The sequence below is a fragment of the Tachysurus vachellii genome, chromosome 24, assembly GCF_030014155.1.
Source record: "Tachysurus vachellii isolate PV-2020 chromosome 24, HZAU_Pvac_v1, whole genome shotgun sequence".
Classification (NCBI taxonomy): Eukaryota; Metazoa; Chordata; class Actinopteri; order Siluriformes; family Bagridae; genus Tachysurus; species Tachysurus vachellii.
Genome location: NC_083483.1, coordinates 4,840,907 through 4,860,052, shown reverse-complemented (window position 1 = coordinate 4,860,052; position 19,146 = coordinate 4,840,907). Strand labels below are relative to the sequence as shown.

Below are 19,146 nucleotides of genomic sequence, written 5' to 3'. Positions count from 1 at the left end.
CCAGACAGGTGAAAGGAAGGAGTATAAAGCTCTCTGAACCTGATTTGGTGATGCAGAATATCTGATGCCTCTGTAGGACACAGACAAGAGAACTGGAGGGCAGGAGGACAGCTGCAGATTATTAATGAAATGGGACTGGGAGTGAGTCAAGTGTACTTATTGAATTGTTCTGTTGATTTAACTACACTTTGTTTACTTTTTATAGTTACACTCTAAGAACAAGAGCTCTACGAAAAAGGGTTCTTTAAATGTTTATTTAATAATTAAGGGTACTTTGTTTCCAGAAAGGAATTTAATTTATGATACCTTTAGGAAATGTTTAAGGGTTCTCCACTGAGACATGAAGCCTTAAGGGGACCGTTAAGAGTGTATAAGTATACATTTTACTTATTCTGTTATTTTTTTTTTTTACACAGAGGGGAAATGACAAATACAAGGTGGTTGCTAATACTGAGGATGGAGGCAAAAAGAGCAATAAAGACAAAAATACGGATGAACTGAAGAAAGAACTGGATATTGTAAGATTTAAAACCAAAATGTTCTACACGATTTGCATGATTTCTTTTTAATTGTATTTATATTTAAGAAGTGTTGCTCGTTTGAAGGATGATCACAAGGTGACTTTGGATGAACTCCAACGGAAATATGGCACTGATCTTACCAAGGTAGGCAAAACAAAAATGTAATGCACATATCAAGTATATAGATATTACTAAGGAAGATAAGTGCTGCAAAAATACATTTAACACAAAATTGTAACATTACTATGTGATGTATTATTGTAAGGGTTTGTCCAGTTCCCATGCAAAGGAGGTCCTAGAACGTGATGGACCCAATGCTCTGACGCCTCCCCCTACAACCTCAGAATGGATCAAGTTCTGCAGGCAGCTGTTTGGGGGATTCTGTACGCTACTGTGGATTGGAGCTTTTCTTTGTTTTTTGGCTTATGCTGTTCAGATGTCTACAGAGACTGAACCAACAAATGATAATGTAAGAAATTCTGCTTCTTTCATGTCAAATGTTTGACTATTGTATATAGCATCTATATGGTGTAGTCACAACATGTAACACAGATCTTGTACTAACTTCTGTTATTTTCTTCAGTTGTACTTGGGTATTGTTCTGGCTGCAGTGGTGTTGATCACTGGATGTTTTTCATATTACCAAGAGGCTAAAAGTTCAAAAATTATGGATTCCTTCAAGAATCTTGTGCCACAGGTAGTCAAAAAGAGACATAAATTATTATTGGAAATATACTGATTCTGTCATCATTTATATTTCATTGCTATTTATATTTAAATATATTTTCATTTATATTCATATTTACTACATATTTACTACATACTACTACAAATTTCATATGTGCTACCCAGCAAGCACTGGTAGTCCGTGATGGTGAAAAGAAGGACATCAAAGCTGAGGATGTGGTTGTTGGAGACCTGGTGGAGATCAAGGGTGGAGATCGAATCCCTGCTGATCTGCGTATCATCTCTGCACATGGATGCAAGGTCAGATTTTCCAATTATTGAAAACAAAGTTTCACATTTTCATTGTATTTCACTTTTTAAATGTTTGAATTTATATTTTGTATAATTTGAGTCATTAGAGTTACATACTCCTTTTCTCAAATATGTATTTATTTGTAAGACAAAACAGTATCTGTGAAATTTCTAAACAACTGAGAAATGTTCTTAGGTTGACAACTCCTCCCTTACTGGAGAATCCGAACCACAACCTCGTACTCCTGAATTCTCACATGATAATCCACTGGAGACAAAGAATATTGTATTCTTTTCAACAAACTGTGTTGAAGGTAAAAAATAAAAACAAAAAAAACTTCAAATTCTTTAGATTAGATTAGATTAGATTCAACTTTAAGTACAAAGGCAACAAAATGTAGTTTGGCATCTAAACAGAAGTGCAATAAGCAGCAACTGCAAGATGTGCAATATTTACAGTATTAACAGGATAAAATACAGAGGAATATGCTATGGATATACAGGTATGGATGTACAAGATATACAGGTTGGGTGCTATAGACATGAAATATACACTGTTATATATTATATCGATGAAATTGACATAATATACAGAGGTTGGTAGTCACCGGGAGGCAGAGTTCAGTAAGACAGCTGACAGCTCTAGGGAAAAAGCTCCTGAAGCGACTACTGGAGGGAAAACCTCTGGACACAAACTAGTAGACTTAATAAGTAAATTAAATTCATGTAGAAATGTTCAATAAAATGAACAGCTATTGAAGATGAAAATGATTAACAGAGCTTCTAAAATGGCAGGACCTAAAGATCTCGTGCATGATCAGATCTCATTCATGATCAGGGAGTTTTTGCCTCACAGTGTTACTGTGAATTGCTTAGGGAGTTTACATCTACATATCTTTTAAGCTGTATTATAACAATGTGTGTTGCTTAAAGTGCTAAACTAATACAATTGAAATTAATTTATTCCACCTGTTACTTATTAAAAAGAATCTGAAATTAAGTAACAAATTTTAATGAAACTCTGTCTTGTTTTTAAGGTTCTGCCACAGGTATTGTGATTAACACTGGTGATCGCACTGTGATGGGACGAATTGCCACCCTTGCCTCAAGCCTAGAAATGGGAAAGACCCCAATTGCCATAGAAATAGAGCACTTTATTCACATTATCACTACTGTGGCTGTGTTTCTGGGTGTCACATTTTGCACCCTGTCTCTCATTCTTGGATATGGCTGGTTGGAAGCTGTCATCTTTCTTATCGGGATCATTGTTGCCAATGTGCCTGAGGGTCTGCTCGCTACTGTCACTGTAAGACTTTTACTGTTATGTTCAAAGTTAACAGAACCAGACATTTACATATTGTAACTAAATATTGATATGGACTGTATAAAAAAAGTTCCACATTGCACTTTTACATTGTAGGTGTGTTTAACTCTAACTGCCAAACGAATGGCGAAGAAGAACTGCCTTGTCAAGAATCTTGAAGCTGTAGAAACACTTGGATCCACTTCCACTATTTGCTCAGACAAGACAGGAACTCTGACCCAGAATCGTATGACTGTGGCACATATGTGGTTTGATAACCAGATTCATGAAGCAGATACCACAGAGGACCAAAGTGGAACTTCTTTCGACAGAAGCTCGGCCACTTGGTCTTCACTTGCTCGTGTAGCTGGAGTGTGCAATCGTGCAGTCTTCCTTGCAGATCAAGCCAATGTTCCTATCCTTAAGGTGGGCTTTACTAGCAGTATTAACAATCATTTGTTTGTTGTGTCTGCAGTAAACAAAAGTAAATAATTTTTTTGTATAGATCACAGAAATTATCCCATAATAAGTTCATTTTATATAGTATCTCTGTCAAACTTAAGGTAGCTCAGTCCAAAAATCACCATTTACAAATTTATTGTAAAGCAAGACACAAAAATTTAAGGAGATAGTGTATAAAAAGAGTGAAACTGCTTAGTTACACATGAGAAGCTAAAAGTACTGAATAAATAGAAGATTTGACCCGTGTTTCAATGAGAAAAGAGATGGTAAGGAGATGAAAAGTTACTACATCTCTGCTACGGGGAACCTCTCATTGACTCCTTAGCATGGACAGGGGTCTAAACATCAGAGGATATGGAGTAGTGTCACACATCCTTAAAGTTAGTACAGGAACTCTTACTTAGTAAGAGAACCAGTATAGGAAGTAAACGATAAGGTATTGAGAAGATTTGGATGTTTAGATAATATTCCTATCAATCTCCAGCTACAGGTATAAATGTAAATATTTGTAAGCTTTTTAAGGCAATGCAATGAGTCTACTCATACTCATTCTCATACTCTTTCTACTCATTTTAAGCTTGAAAGGAACTTATTCTTTTGGCCAATATGTTTGCTCAATTAGCATTTATTTCTAGAAAAACACAAAATTATTGACCAATAGAATAAGAAATTTTGAATTTTTTAAAAAAATGAACTAACAAACAGTTAATTATTTAATCGATAATTAAATAAATAAACATTTATAAATTATTGTTTCAATTTTAAAAGTAATATGTCTACTATTTTTCCAGAATGCCAGCACAATATTAAAAGCTAGGCTGCAATAAGTATAGTGAGATACAGTTGAGGCCAAAATTATTAGCCCCCTTATGAAATTAGACAAAACTCTTGATTTCTCCATGGAAATGACCATTAACAACAAGTGTTTTATAGTGTGTTTGTTTCCAAAATAACAAAGACAAAATCTCCACTAAGTTTGATTAGGATATTTAATTGAAATAGTGAGTTGAAACAAGAAAGGGCAAAAATGAAACGTCCAAAATTATTAGCCCCCGGTCATTAATAGTCAATAGTGAACCCTTTCTGAGCCACAACTGACAACAACCTCTTAGAGTAGTTCTTTACTAGGTTGGCACAGGTTTCCTGAGGGATTTTAGCCCATTCTTCCATTGCAAATTGCTCCAGCTGGTCCAAATTACGTGGTTTCCGAGCATGGACATTCACTTTGAGCACTCGCCACAGATTCTCAATAGGATTGAGGTCTGGGCTCTGTGCGGGCCACTCCAGGACCTTTGTTTTGGTATCCTTCAGGAACTGTTGGACCAATTTCGATGTATGCTTTGGGTCATTGTCTTGTTGGAAGACCCAGCGACGACCTAAGGCTAGACTACGAGCAGATTTCTGCATATTATCCCTCAAAATGTCAACATAATTTTCTTTTTTCATGATGCCATGCACCCGAACAAGGCTCCCTGTGCCTGAAGCTGCAAAACAGCCCCACAGCATGATGCTCCCACCACCATGTTTAACTGTGGGAACTGTGTTCTTAGGGTTGAAGGCCTCACCCTTTCTTCGCCAAACATAAGCAACATCCATGTGCCCAAACAGTTCCAGTTTAGTCTCATCAGACCAAAGCACAGACTCCCAAAACTCATCTTTACCTTTCAAATGTTCACGGGCAAACCTCAGTCTAGCTGTGATGTGCCGCTGTTTGAGTAAAGGGGTTCTTCTGGGACGATGGCCCTGAAGCCCACCACGATGAAGAGCCCTCACAACTGTGTTCCTTGAAACATCAACTCCAGAAGAGGCCAGGTCAGCAACAATCATCTTGGCAGATGTCTGGGGCATCTTGCTGATATCTCTGACTATTTTCCTCTCCAGGGTTCTTGAAATCTTGCGCTTACGACCACGCCCAGGTTTGTTTCTTACAGAATTTGTCTCCTTGTACTTGGGAATGATGCAACGTACGGCGGTTCTAGACACTGTGAAAAGCTTGGAAATGGCAGTATAGCCTTCCCCCTTATCATGAGCCTCCACTATCTTCTTTCTGAGCTCAAGACTGATTTCCTTTGTCTTTGGCATGGTGAGTAAAAGTAGTCTCTCCCAATAATGTGTTCAAGTGCCCTGTTCCTTGGAGTCCTTTAATGCTGATTGAATGCCCAGGTGTTGTTAGGAAGCCAATTGACTGCACAGGTGTGGTTTGAAAGCTGATTGATTAATTAGGTGTGTTTTGAAAGCTGATTGATTAATTGGGTGTGTTTTGAAAGCAAATATTCACAAGGGGCTAATATTTTTGACCACCCCATTTTCACTATATTTGATTATAAAGCAAGCCTAAAAATGTATTTTATATTCCAAAATGTACCAAAAGCTACTAAATAGCACTGGCGAATGTTTGATTATATCAAGTTTTATCAATGCTGCAAACATTGGAAAGATCTTTTGGAAAATGTTCCAAAATTCCTGGGGGGCTAATAATTTTGGCCTCAACTGTATATAGGTGGCAATATACACCAGGCAGTTTTTGAGGAAAGAAGCAGTGGAAACATGAAAGCTGTCAATATCAAAAATGCAAAAACTAGTTGCACAGCAGTTACAGCATGGTTGGCTTGTTTGTTAATGGAGCTTTGTTAAAAAGAGCTTTTAGGCCATACTGTGCATTACAGCTAACTGATTGTCAAAGCTTTTTATGGTTCCACCAACCAGCAGCCAGTGGTTTTTGTGGTCGTTAATATTATTAACTTTGACTTTTAATGGGTGCATCAATGTTTTTTTTGAAAGGAGTGGTTATAATAAGATATTTGGATTTAGTGAGTGAGTTAAATATGCTCATGGTCTGATATGCCAATGTCACATTTAAAAGCTGAACCAGTGTCCAAACCATAGATGCAAATTAGCATCAAACTTCAAATTTTCTGGGCACAGATGACTGTGGCATCTTCAGGATTCAATCTCTCAATCTCCCATACAATATCACAGCCATCTATGCTCAAGAGTAAAGAAAGGGTCAAAGCTTTTCTGCTTTAAGTAGAAATGGTATATAAGTAATGGTATGTTATATATAGGCTAGGGATAAATATGAGCTTTTACTGTCAGTAGTGTAAAAAACTGTCTGTGATTGTAATTTAATGCTATTGTAAACCATTACAGAGAAATACTGCAGGAGATGCATCAGAGTCTGCCCTGCTGAAGTGTATTGAACTCTGCTGCGGTTCAGTGAAGGATCTAAGAGCCAAATACTCAAAACTGGCTGAAATCCCCTTCAACTCCACCAACAAATATCAGGTACTACTTTTTACCTATTTTTGTTTGGTTTGTTGATGGATACTCTTAATGACATTTAATTTGTGTTTTCTTAGCTTTCAGTCCACAAGAACCAAAACACCTCAGAAACAAAGCACCTGCTTTTGATGAAAGGTGCACCTGAGAGGATACTGGACCGGTGCTCAACTATTATTATTCAAGGAAAAGAGCAACCCCTTGATGATGAAATGAAGGATTCTTTCCAGAATGCTTATATGAAACTAGGAGGTCTTGGTGAAAGAGTTCTAGGTATGTTTTACTAACAAATTTATCTAGACATGATTCTGTATGACAGGCCCAACAAAACTAATGCAGAACTACATGAATTACTGCTAAAATTCAGGTGATTACATGGATTTTTATGTTTATGCCTAAATGTCAGTTGCAGAGTTCATTATTTCTTAACTTCTTTATCTTCCATCTTGCAGGATTCTGCCATTACAACCTCCCTGATGATCAGTTTCCTGAAGGATTTGAATTTGACACAGAAACAGTGAATTTCCCTACTGAGAACCTGTGCTTTCTTGGCCTCATATCCATGATTGATCCTCCCCGTGCTGCTGTACCTGATGCTGTAGCTAAGTGCAGGAGTGCTGGAATCAAGGTAAGCTTGTAAAGCTCACATGTAAATCTAAACTGTACACAGTAAAGATGTAATAAGATTATCATTGTCTCATATTTATATACTTACCATTGTTTCCAGGTTATCATGGTGACAGGAGATCATCCAATTACAGCTAAAGCCATTGCTAAGGGAGTGGGTATCATCTCTGAAGGCAATGAAACTGTGGAAGACATTGCTGCTCGTCTGAACATTTCGGTTGGAGAGGTCAACCCAAGGTGAAATGAAATGTTTTGATTTTTTCTGAAATTTAGTAACCATGGTTGTCATAGATTTACTAAATTTGAAACTTATATTTAGAGAGGCAAAGGCCTGTGTTGTTCATGGTGGAGAGTTGAAGGACATGACACCAGAGCATTTAGATGAAATCCTAAAATATCACACTGAGATTGTGTTTGCCAGAACATCTCCTCAGCAAAAACTCATAATTGTGGAAGGTTGCCAGAGACAGGTACAATGATCCATTATTTTGCATTAAATCAGTTTGATGTGTATGGTTTTATTCCTAAGGCATGGCACCGTCATATTTTAATACGTGTTCATGTATTAATAGGGTGCCATTGTGGCTGTGACTGGTGATGGTGTTAATGATTCCCCTGCTCTGAAGAAGGCTGACATTGGTGTAGCAATGGGTATTGCTGGATCTGATGTCTCCAAACAGGCTGCTGATATGATTCTCCTGGATGACAACTTTGCTTCTATTGTTACTGGAGTAGAAGAAGGTACACAGTACAGCTGAAATTTAATGTTCATTGTTATTTGCACATCCCAGCTGATCTAATTTAAACATAATTATCTCACCAGGCCGACTGATCTTTGACAACTTGAAGAAATCCATTGCATACACATTGACAAGCAAAATCCCAGAGATGTCACCTTTCCTCTTGTTTGTTATTGCGGGCATTCCTCTGGCTCTGGGGACGGTCACTATTTTATGTATTGATTTAGGAACTGACATGGTAGGTCCTCATCAACCAACCATCACTACAGACATTTAAGTTGCATCTGATATAATTATGATGCATAAATTTCCAGGTGCCAGCTATTTCTTTGGCCTATGAGGCTGCTGAGAGTGATATCATGAAGCGGCAACCCAGAAATGCAAAAACAGACAAATTGGTGAATGAAAGGCTCATCAGTATGGCTTATGGCCAGATTGGTAAGAATGTACTACACAATACACACATGGTCTTTTAAAAAGTGTAGAACTTTTTTAGACAAAATCCATTTTCATTCATTTTTTTTTCTATTTACAAGGAATGATGCAAGCAGCAGCAGGGTTCTTTACCTACTTTGTCGTCCTTGCTGAGAATGGATTCATGCCACTATCGCTGATAGGACTCCGTATTGACTGGGACAATAGAGATTACAATGACGTGGTGGATGACTATGGCCAAGAATGGGTATATATTACAAAGATAAGTCAATAAAAAAACAAATCTTCAATTGTTTCTAATTCATCTGATCTATACTGCAGACATATGAGAGCAGAAAAATTCTGGAGTACACATGCCACACTGCATTCTTTGTCAGTATTGTTGTAGTGCAGGTTGCAGACTTGGTCATCTGTAAAACAAGGGTTAATTCCATTGTGCAGCAGGGCATGAGGTAAATAATTGAATGACTTGGCTTTTCTAACACAAAACCTTAGGACATGCAGACATCAGAAAAAATGTGTATGTTCTTCCCCCAAGGAAAAACAAAGTCCTCATCTTTGGTATTTTCGAGGAGACAGCACTCGCAGCCTTCTTATCCTACTGTCCAGGAATGGATGTTGCTCTAAGAATGTACCCACTGAAGTAAGTTGTTGAAAAAGTTTTTACTAGCTACCAGATTGTATAAAATTTCTATTTGAAAAGATCTTCAGATGACAACTCCACTGTGTTTTGTTTCACATACAGTTTCAATTTATAACAAATCACTGTATTGCATTATTATTTGCTAGGTACTGGACATTGTGATAATATTCTTTGCTTGAAGATAAATTTAGCCAAAGACTGAAACACATTATTCTTTATATTTTTACCTTCACAGGCCTTGGTGGTTATTATGTGCTTTACCATATTCACTCCTCATTTTCTTCTATGATGAAGCAAGAAGATACCTTCTCAGGCGAAATCCAGGAGGTACGTTGGATATTGTATTTTTGTGGGTATTTTGTTTGCTTCAACAAAATAATAGCTTACCAAAGTACTGTTAAGAGTATAATTACTGTTGTTCATTGAAAGGATGGGTCTTTGTGTTGATATGTGCAGTGCATGTGCAAGCCAAGTCAAGCAGTTAATTAATAATAATAATAATAATAATAATAATAATAATAATAATAATAATAATAATAATAATAAAAACAATATAAGATGAACTCTCAAGGTAACATCGATTAAGTAACTGCTCAATTTAGCTTAGCAGTACAAAATTTGAAAGTTAACATTATGTTATAGTTGTGTGTCAAAACAGTTGACATTACTAAGAAGTTCTAATAATTAACACTATGGACAAAAATCCTGGGCTCAGTTATAACTTGTTCGGGGAAGCATTTGGCACATATTTATAATCTTATCTAAAAAGCTACAAAGATGACAGCACTGGTGAAATTTTATGAAAAAATACACTATGAAAACTATCTACTGTGATCCAATAGATGTTTTTATAGACAAATATGTATTACAGATGTAGTGTTTTAATGTTCTATAAGAAAATAACCTCCTTTCTGATGTGGGACTGAACTCATTTTGTTTGTTGAATTGAACCTCTTTTTAATAATAATAAGCACCTCAAGTGCTAATGAAATTGCAGAGAATGTGTTTACCACACCGTCATTGTTTTATGCCCTCACACAGTTCACTTAGGACAGTTTAGTAATTTCCTGATTTAATTTGATTAAATGTATGGTAGTTGTGTGAAAGCATCAAATCGTCACTGTGGTGAAAGTTTCAGTTAGCAAAGTTTCAGTTTTTAATACAAAGCATCTTTCATGTTTTGGATTTTGGATAGAATGGTATGCCTGTTCTATGCAAGTGTATGATTTGCTAATTCATCAAATTATAAAAATGCTATTTCTCTTTTCAGGCTGGGTGGAAAAGGAGACATATTATTAAAGCAACACATTATACCAACTACCACCTACAAATGTTCCAGCCATTTCATTTCATCCATACAGCTCAGTGAACATTCAATTGTATGTGAAATAAACATAAGTTATCAATGGGATGTGTTGATTTTTATTTAAAAATCTACTGCCATTTCAAAATTTAATTTACATGCAAATATTACCTACAAAGGAATACAAAAACTACATTTGTAATCTAAAAATGAAGTGATTTTGGAGAGGCAACTGACTCAAACATTTTTTTAGTATATAATAAGAGATAAGATAAGATAAGATAAGATAAGATAAGATAAGATAACATATACCTTTATTCGTCCCACAATGGGGAAATTTCTCTGTTACAGCAGCAAAGAGAATGCAAACATATAAAAAATAAAGACATAATATAGTATACCGTATAGACACAACACAATGATACAAAGGAAAAAGAGACCATGAGTAAGTAATTATGGACCAGCTCCCTCTTACCTCGAAGCTCTCATCACTCCTTGCACTGCACCCCGCACCCTCCGATCTACCAGCACTGCTTGACTGTTTCCACCAGAGGTGGGAGTAAGTCACACATGTGCAAGTCACAAGTCTTAACCTTCAAGTCTCAAGCAAGTCCGAGTCAATTTTTGTGAGAGTCAAGTCAAGTCACTGCTTTATGTCAAGCAATTCAAGTCAAGTTGTAGTTTGAGTCAAGCAAGTCATACAGATGTTTGATGATTTAACTAAATGTATATATTAAACAAAGTTAAATCTACAGTATTTATGGACTATGAGAGTTTTATTTGCAACAAAAAATGATTATATGCATTTATTTTTAAAAGGTGTCCACATACAGGTGAGTTGTAAATACAATAAAAATCTAAAAATGAACAAAAATCAAAACTACATAGAATAAGATGTAAATGTAACTGAAATAAGGCCAACATAAAAGCATGAAAAGTTTCAATATGCCTCAAACATGGCAGAAGACCATGGAAAAGTATATATATAAAAAAGTGCAATGGTTTCTATGCAACCAAATGGCATTTTTTGAACAGGCATTCCCTAATTGTAATTTATTAATATTAAAGGGATAGTTCACCTAAAAATTAAAATTTTTTCATCTTTTTCTCACCCATGTTACAAACCTGTATAAATTTCTTTGTTTTGATGAACACACATGTAGATATTTTAAGGAATGTTTGTAAACAAACCATTCATGAGCCCCATTCACATCCATAATGGGGAAAAAGAATACTAGAGAAGTGAATAGGGCTCATGAATGGTTTGGTTACAAACATTCCTTAAAATATCTTCCTCCATTTTCATCAAAACACAGAAATTTTAATTTTTGGGGTGAACTATCCCTTTAAATTGAATGTGTGTGCGTGTGCATGCGAGACAAGAATATGGCTGTGCTTGCAACTCTGTTTTTTATTTTTATAATTAGGTTTTTATATATATATATATATATATATATATATATATATATATATATATATATATATATGTATGTATGTGTGTGTGTGTGTGTGTGTGTGTGTGTGTGTGTACATCCCCATAAACACGCTTTTCACTCAAAGCCTAACACTGAAGACCAATTATAAGTGCTACTGCAAAACAGCTGACATTTCCACAGAAACAGTGACCAACCATTTACACTACATTACACTTGCAAAAAATTAAATTTGATAGAAGTTTGTCACTCAATTGTGAGCGATGTGGTAGCATTATCACCCCACCTTAGCTGAATACACGTTCAGCAGGTGCACGTGATGCAGGAATGGCCATAACTCTTACTGCTACCTTGAACAAAGAGTGGAGGGTGTGTCTGTTCACAGCCCAAAACTGCAGGGAGTCCTGTCCATCACAAAATCCCGGTACCCGAACTTAATTATTTTTGGTTAATTATTTTAGCGCCTTCCATGTTTCGTCACGACTGTTAAGGTTTATTAGTTAGTGCGCGCTCTCCCTCTGCTTCAGTGGCGGAACTAGAGTTTTATACAAAGCCGATCGAACTACTCAAGTTGCGTAGGGCACCGCAAATTACGCAAGGCCCCGCCTCCCCCTGCCTCATTTTACAGCGCGTGTTAATTGTACTGTGTAGATGACAATATGAATCGGAGCTATCTATCTGGCCATGAAAAGAGAAAAAAGAAACAAAATGAGAGTGAAATGCGAGAACAACAATCAGGTAAACTTGTTGTCAGGACTGTGCCCGGACTTTGGCCATGTGCCTTTTTGTTTATGTTCCTTGTTCACGTGTCTGCCCCGCCCTTGTCGTTTCCTCCCCGCCTCTGCACACCTGTCCCTTATGTCTAAATAATTATTTGTACTATTTAGTTGAGCCGCGTTGCCTTGTGCAGCGCGGAATCCTCTGTTGTCTTCGTCTGGGTTGTCTGTGTCCTGTTTAGTGGGGTTTTTTTTTTTGTGTTAATAAATCCTGTTTTTTGTTAAGTTGTCCTGCATTTGGGTCCGTTTTTATCCCGCGTTCGTGACACTTGTGTTCTCTTCAAGTTTGATGTCAGCAAGAGCAAAGAACAGTAAAGTTGATGTGATTCTGTCTCTAGTCTCTATCTGACTAGCTAAATTAACTGTGCAGTGCATCTCTTGGCCTGTCTGTCACACAACAATTTATTGCGTGAACATTCGCGTGAATAAACGCCCAAGGGCAACGGTGTTTATTCACGGCAGCTCGATAACCGCGCCGCGCGTGAACATGCGTTCATATGCGCGTGCAATCGTGCACGAAATGACACTTTTTGTATGTGGGGACCAGTACAAAAAGTAGCGTGATAGCACTCCTAAATGACAATGTTTATAGTCTCTCAATCAAGGTTACAACAACGTTATTGCAATATGGAAACCAATGGATTTACATTGGAGTGGGCATAATGCCAGGTCAATATGAATGCACATCCCTCATTAAATAATAACCATCAGGGATCAAGTATTGCTCTCATGCATACTATAAAACACAGTGATACGGTATGGCAAGCCATTTTAGCTTTTATACATTCACATGATATGGATTTTTGATATCAAGAATTCAGTTTTCAACACTTAAAATGTAAATATTAAGAGTGTGATTTCTAGTAGTAACCATATTTTTGATATCAGGAATTACATTTAAATTCAATTGCTAATATTCAACTCAAAATTCTATTTAAAATATTCCATTCAATAAAGATTTGTTTATACGTCATTTAATTCTGTATTGTTTTACTCTTTGACCGAGAGATGGAGTAAACTTTTTTAAAAGGAGGGAGGTTTGTAGTGGGAGCAGTGGGGTGCCAAGTGTGAATGTGTGGCAAAGGGTTTACATGGCTCACGGGTCAGGTAGAAGGGCCCCTTAGCAGAATTTTGCTTAGGGCCCCAGGGAGGTCAGGATCGGCTCTGGTTTTATACATGGGGTGGCCAAGGCAGTAGGTATATTATGGCTAAACTGAGGAACGAACCGATCTCTCTTGTCTGATTAATCTGTTAAAAGTGTCTAACGTCAATTTATATAGCGACGTTACTTTTTCGAAATATTTTTCTGGAAAACTAAATCCTGATGTTTAATCTCAAAACTTGCCGAAATTTGATGTTTTAGTATTAGTCTGTTACAGTATTCTTCTCTACCTCTCTACTCTTTATTGTCATTGATGGATTTGAAATGTTGAGCGGCGCCTCGACCAAACGTCAAACAAAGACTTCTTTTGATATGTGATGTGAAAGACTTCTTGTGAAATGAGATGTCGATTAGCATCAAACTTCCAATGCTATCAAATAAAAATTTGGGGTGGCACCTGGTATGGCCAGTCAGATGTCAGGGACACCCCTCTGGCTCAGATTTAAAAAAAAAAAAAACTAGTTATTTCGAGTCTTTTAACTCAAGTCACAAGTATCAAGTCATGAATATCAAGTCAAAGTCGAATCTTTTTTAATATTTGTCAAGCAAGTCTCAAGTCTCAAATTTGCGACTTAAGTCTGACTCGAGTCAAGTCATATGACTCGAGTCCCCCATCTCTGGTTTCCACCATCTCTCAGGGTAAGAGGCAAGTATACTACAAGACTCTTCACTGTTCTGGCACCACGGTGGTGGAATGAACTTCCCCTTGAGGTCCGGACAGTTGAGTCACTCACTATTTTCAAATAACGATTGAAGACCTACTTATTCAGGAAACACTTCAACTAGCACTTCTTTCCTTATCTTTCGGGGGAAAAAAAAAAACTTTGACACTTTTTCATTGTAACTTTGAACAATGTTTTAAACTCATGGTATCTTTAGTATGTAACCTAGTGAACCAGCATTAATGTATCCAATGTTGAGATTTAAGCACTTATGTATGTCACTCTGGATAAGAGCGTCTGCCAAATGCTGTAAATGTAAATGTAAATGTAGTTATGCTAACAGACATATTGCACACAGGTAATATTGCTCAGTTTTAAAATTTCTGTTATTGCACATGTGTTGTTTAAAATACTTTGTTATTGTTATTATTGTAGTGAAACAGTAATAACAGTGTGTATTATGGTGACTGGTTCACTGGGAGCAGCTTTGATTGTAAAATCTGATATATATATGGATCAGTCCTCTGTACTCCCTTACCCCTTTTCCACCAAAAAGAACCGGGTGCTGGTTCAGAGCTAGCACTGGTGATGGTTCAAAGTTGGTTCCACTGGCGAACCTTCTAAGAACCAGTTTGCCTTTCCATAGGCTAGAGAGCCATCACAGAGCCGAGTCTGACGTCACTGTATACGTGTCACGTGTCCCAGCAACTTTAGCGCAGCAGCGGCAAACACAAACACATCAACAATGGTGGATGTTGCTTTACTGTTAATGCTCATGGCTTTTTGAACCTACATTAACACCCAAACGCGGTGAATCCAATGTGTATGTGCAGCTCCATGTAAATAGTATAAATGGAGGTAGTAATCGAGAAAGTACATAACGTTATTTTATTATTAACACAGAAAAAAGTTAGCCTTAGCATGTAGCTACCTACTATCATGTGTGCTGATAATATATCATATTGCGGTAAAGTAAAACTGTATCAAACATTAGTATACTTAAGGTACATCTAGACAAGTCTAGACCAGCAATGTTTTGGTGCTACTTAAGAAACACTTTTCCTGGTTCAGAGCCGGTGCTTTGGCTGTCGAAAAAGAAAGAACTGGTTCTAAATTAGGCTCTGGCTCCGAACCAGCACTCAAACTGCCTCGGTGGAAAAGGGGCACCTGTCATCATCATCTGTGATCAGACTGACGATTGCAGAGTCATCAGAGAACTTCTGCAGGTGACAGGTTGCTGAGCTGATCATGAGGTCTGCAGTGTAGACGGTCAAGAGGAATGTGGCCAGAACCGTTCCCTGTGGGTCTCCAGTGTTGCAGACAACCATGTCAGACTCACAGTCACGAGTCCTCACATACTGTGGTCGGTCAGTGAGGTAGTCCAATATCCAGGCAAACAGATGATGGCCCACTCCCATGTACACCATCTTATCCCTCAAGAGCACAGGTTGGATGGTGTTAAAAGCTCTAGAGAAGTAAAAAAACATGACTCTCACTGTGCTCCCAGCCTTTTCCAGGTGCAAAATAGCCAGATTTAGGAGGAAGATGACAGCATCTTCCACTCCAATGCCAGGTTGGTAGGCAAACTGAAGTGGATGAGCTCACCAGAGGTCGAAGATGAGTGAGCACCGGCCTCTCCAATGTCTTCATCAGATGCGAGTCCCCGAAGTCTTTTGGGCACGAAGTCTTTGGTACAGGCACCACGCAGGATGTTTTCCATAGCTGTGGCACCTTCCCCAGCTTCAGTCTCAGGTCAAACATGTACAGCAGTATGCCGCACAGCTGGTCTGCATGGGTTTTAAGGAGCCTGGAGCTGATGCCGTCTGGACCCGCAGCCTTCCTCACTTTGATTTTCCTGAGCTCCATTCTCACCTGGTCTTCTGTAAGGGGCAGTGTGTATTGGTTGGAGTGGGGGCTGGAGGGAGAGAGGTGGGGCTGGAGCAGCTTGCTGTGGAAGCAGAGAAGGGGGGTTGCAGCAGAGGGGACTGAATGGGGGCAGGGGAGAGTGGCTGATCAAATCTGTTAAAGAATAGATTTAGATCATTCACCCACTTCTGGTCACTCTCAGCCTGAGAGCTGGGATCCTTATGAACCGTGATGGTTTTGAGCCCCTTCCACACATTTTACCTAGTATAACTTAAAAGTACTGTTAAATATTGGAACCATACTGTTAGATATGTAAGGCAGCATGGTGGGATCCATATCCACATAGCCTACAATCCTTTACAGGAAAAAGAGGTTACTGCAGATAAAAAAATAAATAATACTTACGTTACTTGCATTACTGAAACCAGACTATAGCAGCTTTCTATATTTATTATCTCCTCTGAAGCTCAATGCATAGAATCATGTAGAAATCGGTCAAACATAGTTAAAAGTTAAGATTAAATATCAGAATATGGAAAAAAACTTGCGACTTTGACCAGAGTAGTTGGGACCAGTCAAAGTGGTTCTACCTGGGACCTGGGATCTTTGCAGACAATGGTCTCTAGAGTTGATATACACTGTATATATATATATATATTAATATATGTAAAACTCTTTGAGTTACTGTAACTTATCACTGTTATGTTCTCTCTCATTCACAAGGGCTTTCCACTCACAGCTTTCCATTATGGCTCTCAAAAGAAATAAAAACAGTCTGAGAGCCATAATTCTGTGAGTGGAAAGCCCTTGTGAATGAGAGAGAACATAACAGTGATAAGTTACAGTAACTCAAAGAGTTTTACAACAGATATGAGTAGAAAAAAAATCGCTGAATGCACAGAATTGCCAAGGTTCAGGATTTGGTTACTAAAGATTTGGTCTGCAAAAAAAGACACTCACCGGTCGCAACTTCTTCTGTAATGAGGTAACTACAGGCATCAGTAAATGAACCTTTTTGGTGAATAAAATCAAAAGATTTGAGTCACTGGGATGAATTAAAATTACCTCCACTAAAAGTAATTAAGGGACAAACTGAAAAGAGACATGAGTGAGAGAACCAATGATGTGGCATGGGTGAAGATAAGACATGAATCAAAACAAAAACAAATGTGTCAATCTGAATAAACACTTAACAAGTGTACACAGCAAGGGGGAAATATGTAACAGGTCACTGGTGAGAGGAAGCCACACTGTCAGCCTCTGGAGGGAGCTCTGCAGGGGAGGCTGACTTGTCAGGCACTGGGAGATGAGTTTTTATTTTTCATAAAAATAGAATAACAAAATAGAGATAACAAATATATAATATAAATAAAAATAGAATTTACAATATAGGTGTGAGAGAGAAGAAAGAATATAAAAATATATAAATGTATAAATGCAGATGGTGTCAGTGTGTGCAGGTGTAGTGTAATAAATGTGCAATATATGAAGTACTATATCCTTCTGATGCAGCTTCATCTGTAGCAAATATTGAAGCATGTGTTAGTTATTCCTCTTAGAAGAACTGCCAACAGTAGATAAATCCTCTGAAATTATAGAAAATTATAGCATTAGAGTCTAGTTAGTTATTTAATTCACAAGCATTTCCTTTTTGTCAATGTCCCAACTACCATTTTCTTTTTGTATATATTCTTGGTCCATACCGTAAAACTTCAAATAATAGCCCGGGCTTCTATTTACCCAAATCGCCGAACTGCACCGGCTTGTATTTGAAACAAGGTTTCCACATTATATTACGTTTTATTTATAATTAATTCGAATGTGTTTAACAAATCATTTAATGTAAGAAATGTCTTAGATTATTGGCAGCACAAAAAACGAAACGATGTGACAACAATGGGCAGAACAATATAAGTTACCGCTAAAATCCATCGAACATATGAACTTGTTGCCCGAAACACAGCAACAAGAAAGAATGAAGGCTACCCTGTAAAACAACTGCAATCATGTGATAGAAAATTACTCTATTCATCACTATCATCATCCCCGCGATCCTCAATTACAAGTTAATTGGCGAATTCCTCCTCCTCGTCGCTCTCCTCAACTTCTCCCTCTCCGGCCTCCGCTAACTCTGCCTGTCTTGCTTGCACTAACAGCTCCCGCCCAGATGCGCACGGCTCTCCCTCTTTGAAACAATGGATAAGGTGATCCTCCCTTCCATCAGAAGCTACTGTCAGGCCACATACCTAAGGATAACATCCTGAAGTTAATGAAATATATTATCTCCTCTTTCTCCCTCGCACACACAAACACACGCGCGCGTGCGCGCAAGCATACCTTAAAGGAATTTTTCAGCCGCTCCGTATCCAGCTTTTCCCACGCTTGAAGTACCCAGGAAACCAACAAGCGGCAAGCTGGGGCCCTCATATTTCCTCCAGCTGTGTACTCTTTGTCCACATCCCCTGCCTTCCAGTTGTCATAGGACTCGTTCAGGCTGGCTTTGAATGGTTGGTTCCATACGACGTCAGGGGCCTGTATGTACTTTGTACGCCACCGGGTATCACAGCCGTGGTTATGTTGTAGCCCCTTTTGAGCTCAGCTTTGGTCGCTGCGCTGATATGACAGCGATATAAATACCAGGCTAAGAGACGAGGGGCGAAGTTTCCCACCACTCTCTGAAGCCAGTCTGCAGTCAACTCCTCTCCTCGCCCCACTGATATTTTGCATTGATTTCACCTCCTTGTTCCCCCCTTTGAAGACAATGTAAGGTTTCAATTTGGTCTTGTCTGCCTTCGCAGCCAACACCACAGTTAAGTGGCTCTTCTCATGGCCTGTAGTTTTCAGTGGAACACTGCGCGCACCTCTTTTATCCACCGTTGTAGAGCCCACTATATCAAACCACACCGCTGTTTCGTCCATGGCTATAATGTTTTTCAGCTGTATTTTCTTTGCCTTA

The 19,146-nt window shown here is 38.1% G+C and overlaps 1 protein-coding gene across 1 annotated transcript; it reads left to right on the top strand.

The window, feature by feature from the left end:
• On the top strand, positions 1–10,397 carry LOC132839844 (sodium/potassium-transporting ATPase subunit alpha-1-like). Its single transcript, XM_060861040.1, has 22 exons — positions 1–141; positions 417–518; positions 606–665; positions 787–990; positions 1,105–1,218; positions 1,374–1,508; positions 1,696–1,813; positions 2,537–2,805; positions 2,920–3,228; positions 6,415–6,549; positions 6,624–6,816; positions 6,996–7,171; positions 7,271–7,407; positions 7,490–7,640; positions 7,743–7,911; positions 7,994–8,148; positions 8,225–8,348; positions 8,447–8,592; positions 8,667–8,797; positions 8,884–8,988; positions 9,224–9,315; positions 10,259–10,397. The coding sequence occupies exons 1-22, from the start codon at positions 130–132 to the stop codon at positions 10,285–10,287; spliced, it is 3,066 nt and encodes a 1,021-aa protein (XP_060717023.1). The 5' UTR covers positions 1–129; the 3' UTR covers positions 10,288–10,397.
• The last annotated feature ends 8,749 nt before the right edge of the window (positions 10,398–19,146 follow it).

Excerpts from the sequence above, each read along its gene's own strand:
- LOC132839844 (XM_060861040.1), top strand. Across the intron at positions 1,219-1,373 it reads TCAAGAATCTTGTGCCACAG|CAAGCACTGGTAGTCCGTGA; the intron begins GTAGTCAAAAAG and ends TGTGCTACCCAG. Across the intron at positions 9,316-10,258 it reads TCTCAGGCGAAATCCAGGAG|GCTGGGTGGAAAAGGAGACA; the intron begins GTACGTTGGATA and ends TTCTCTTTTCAG.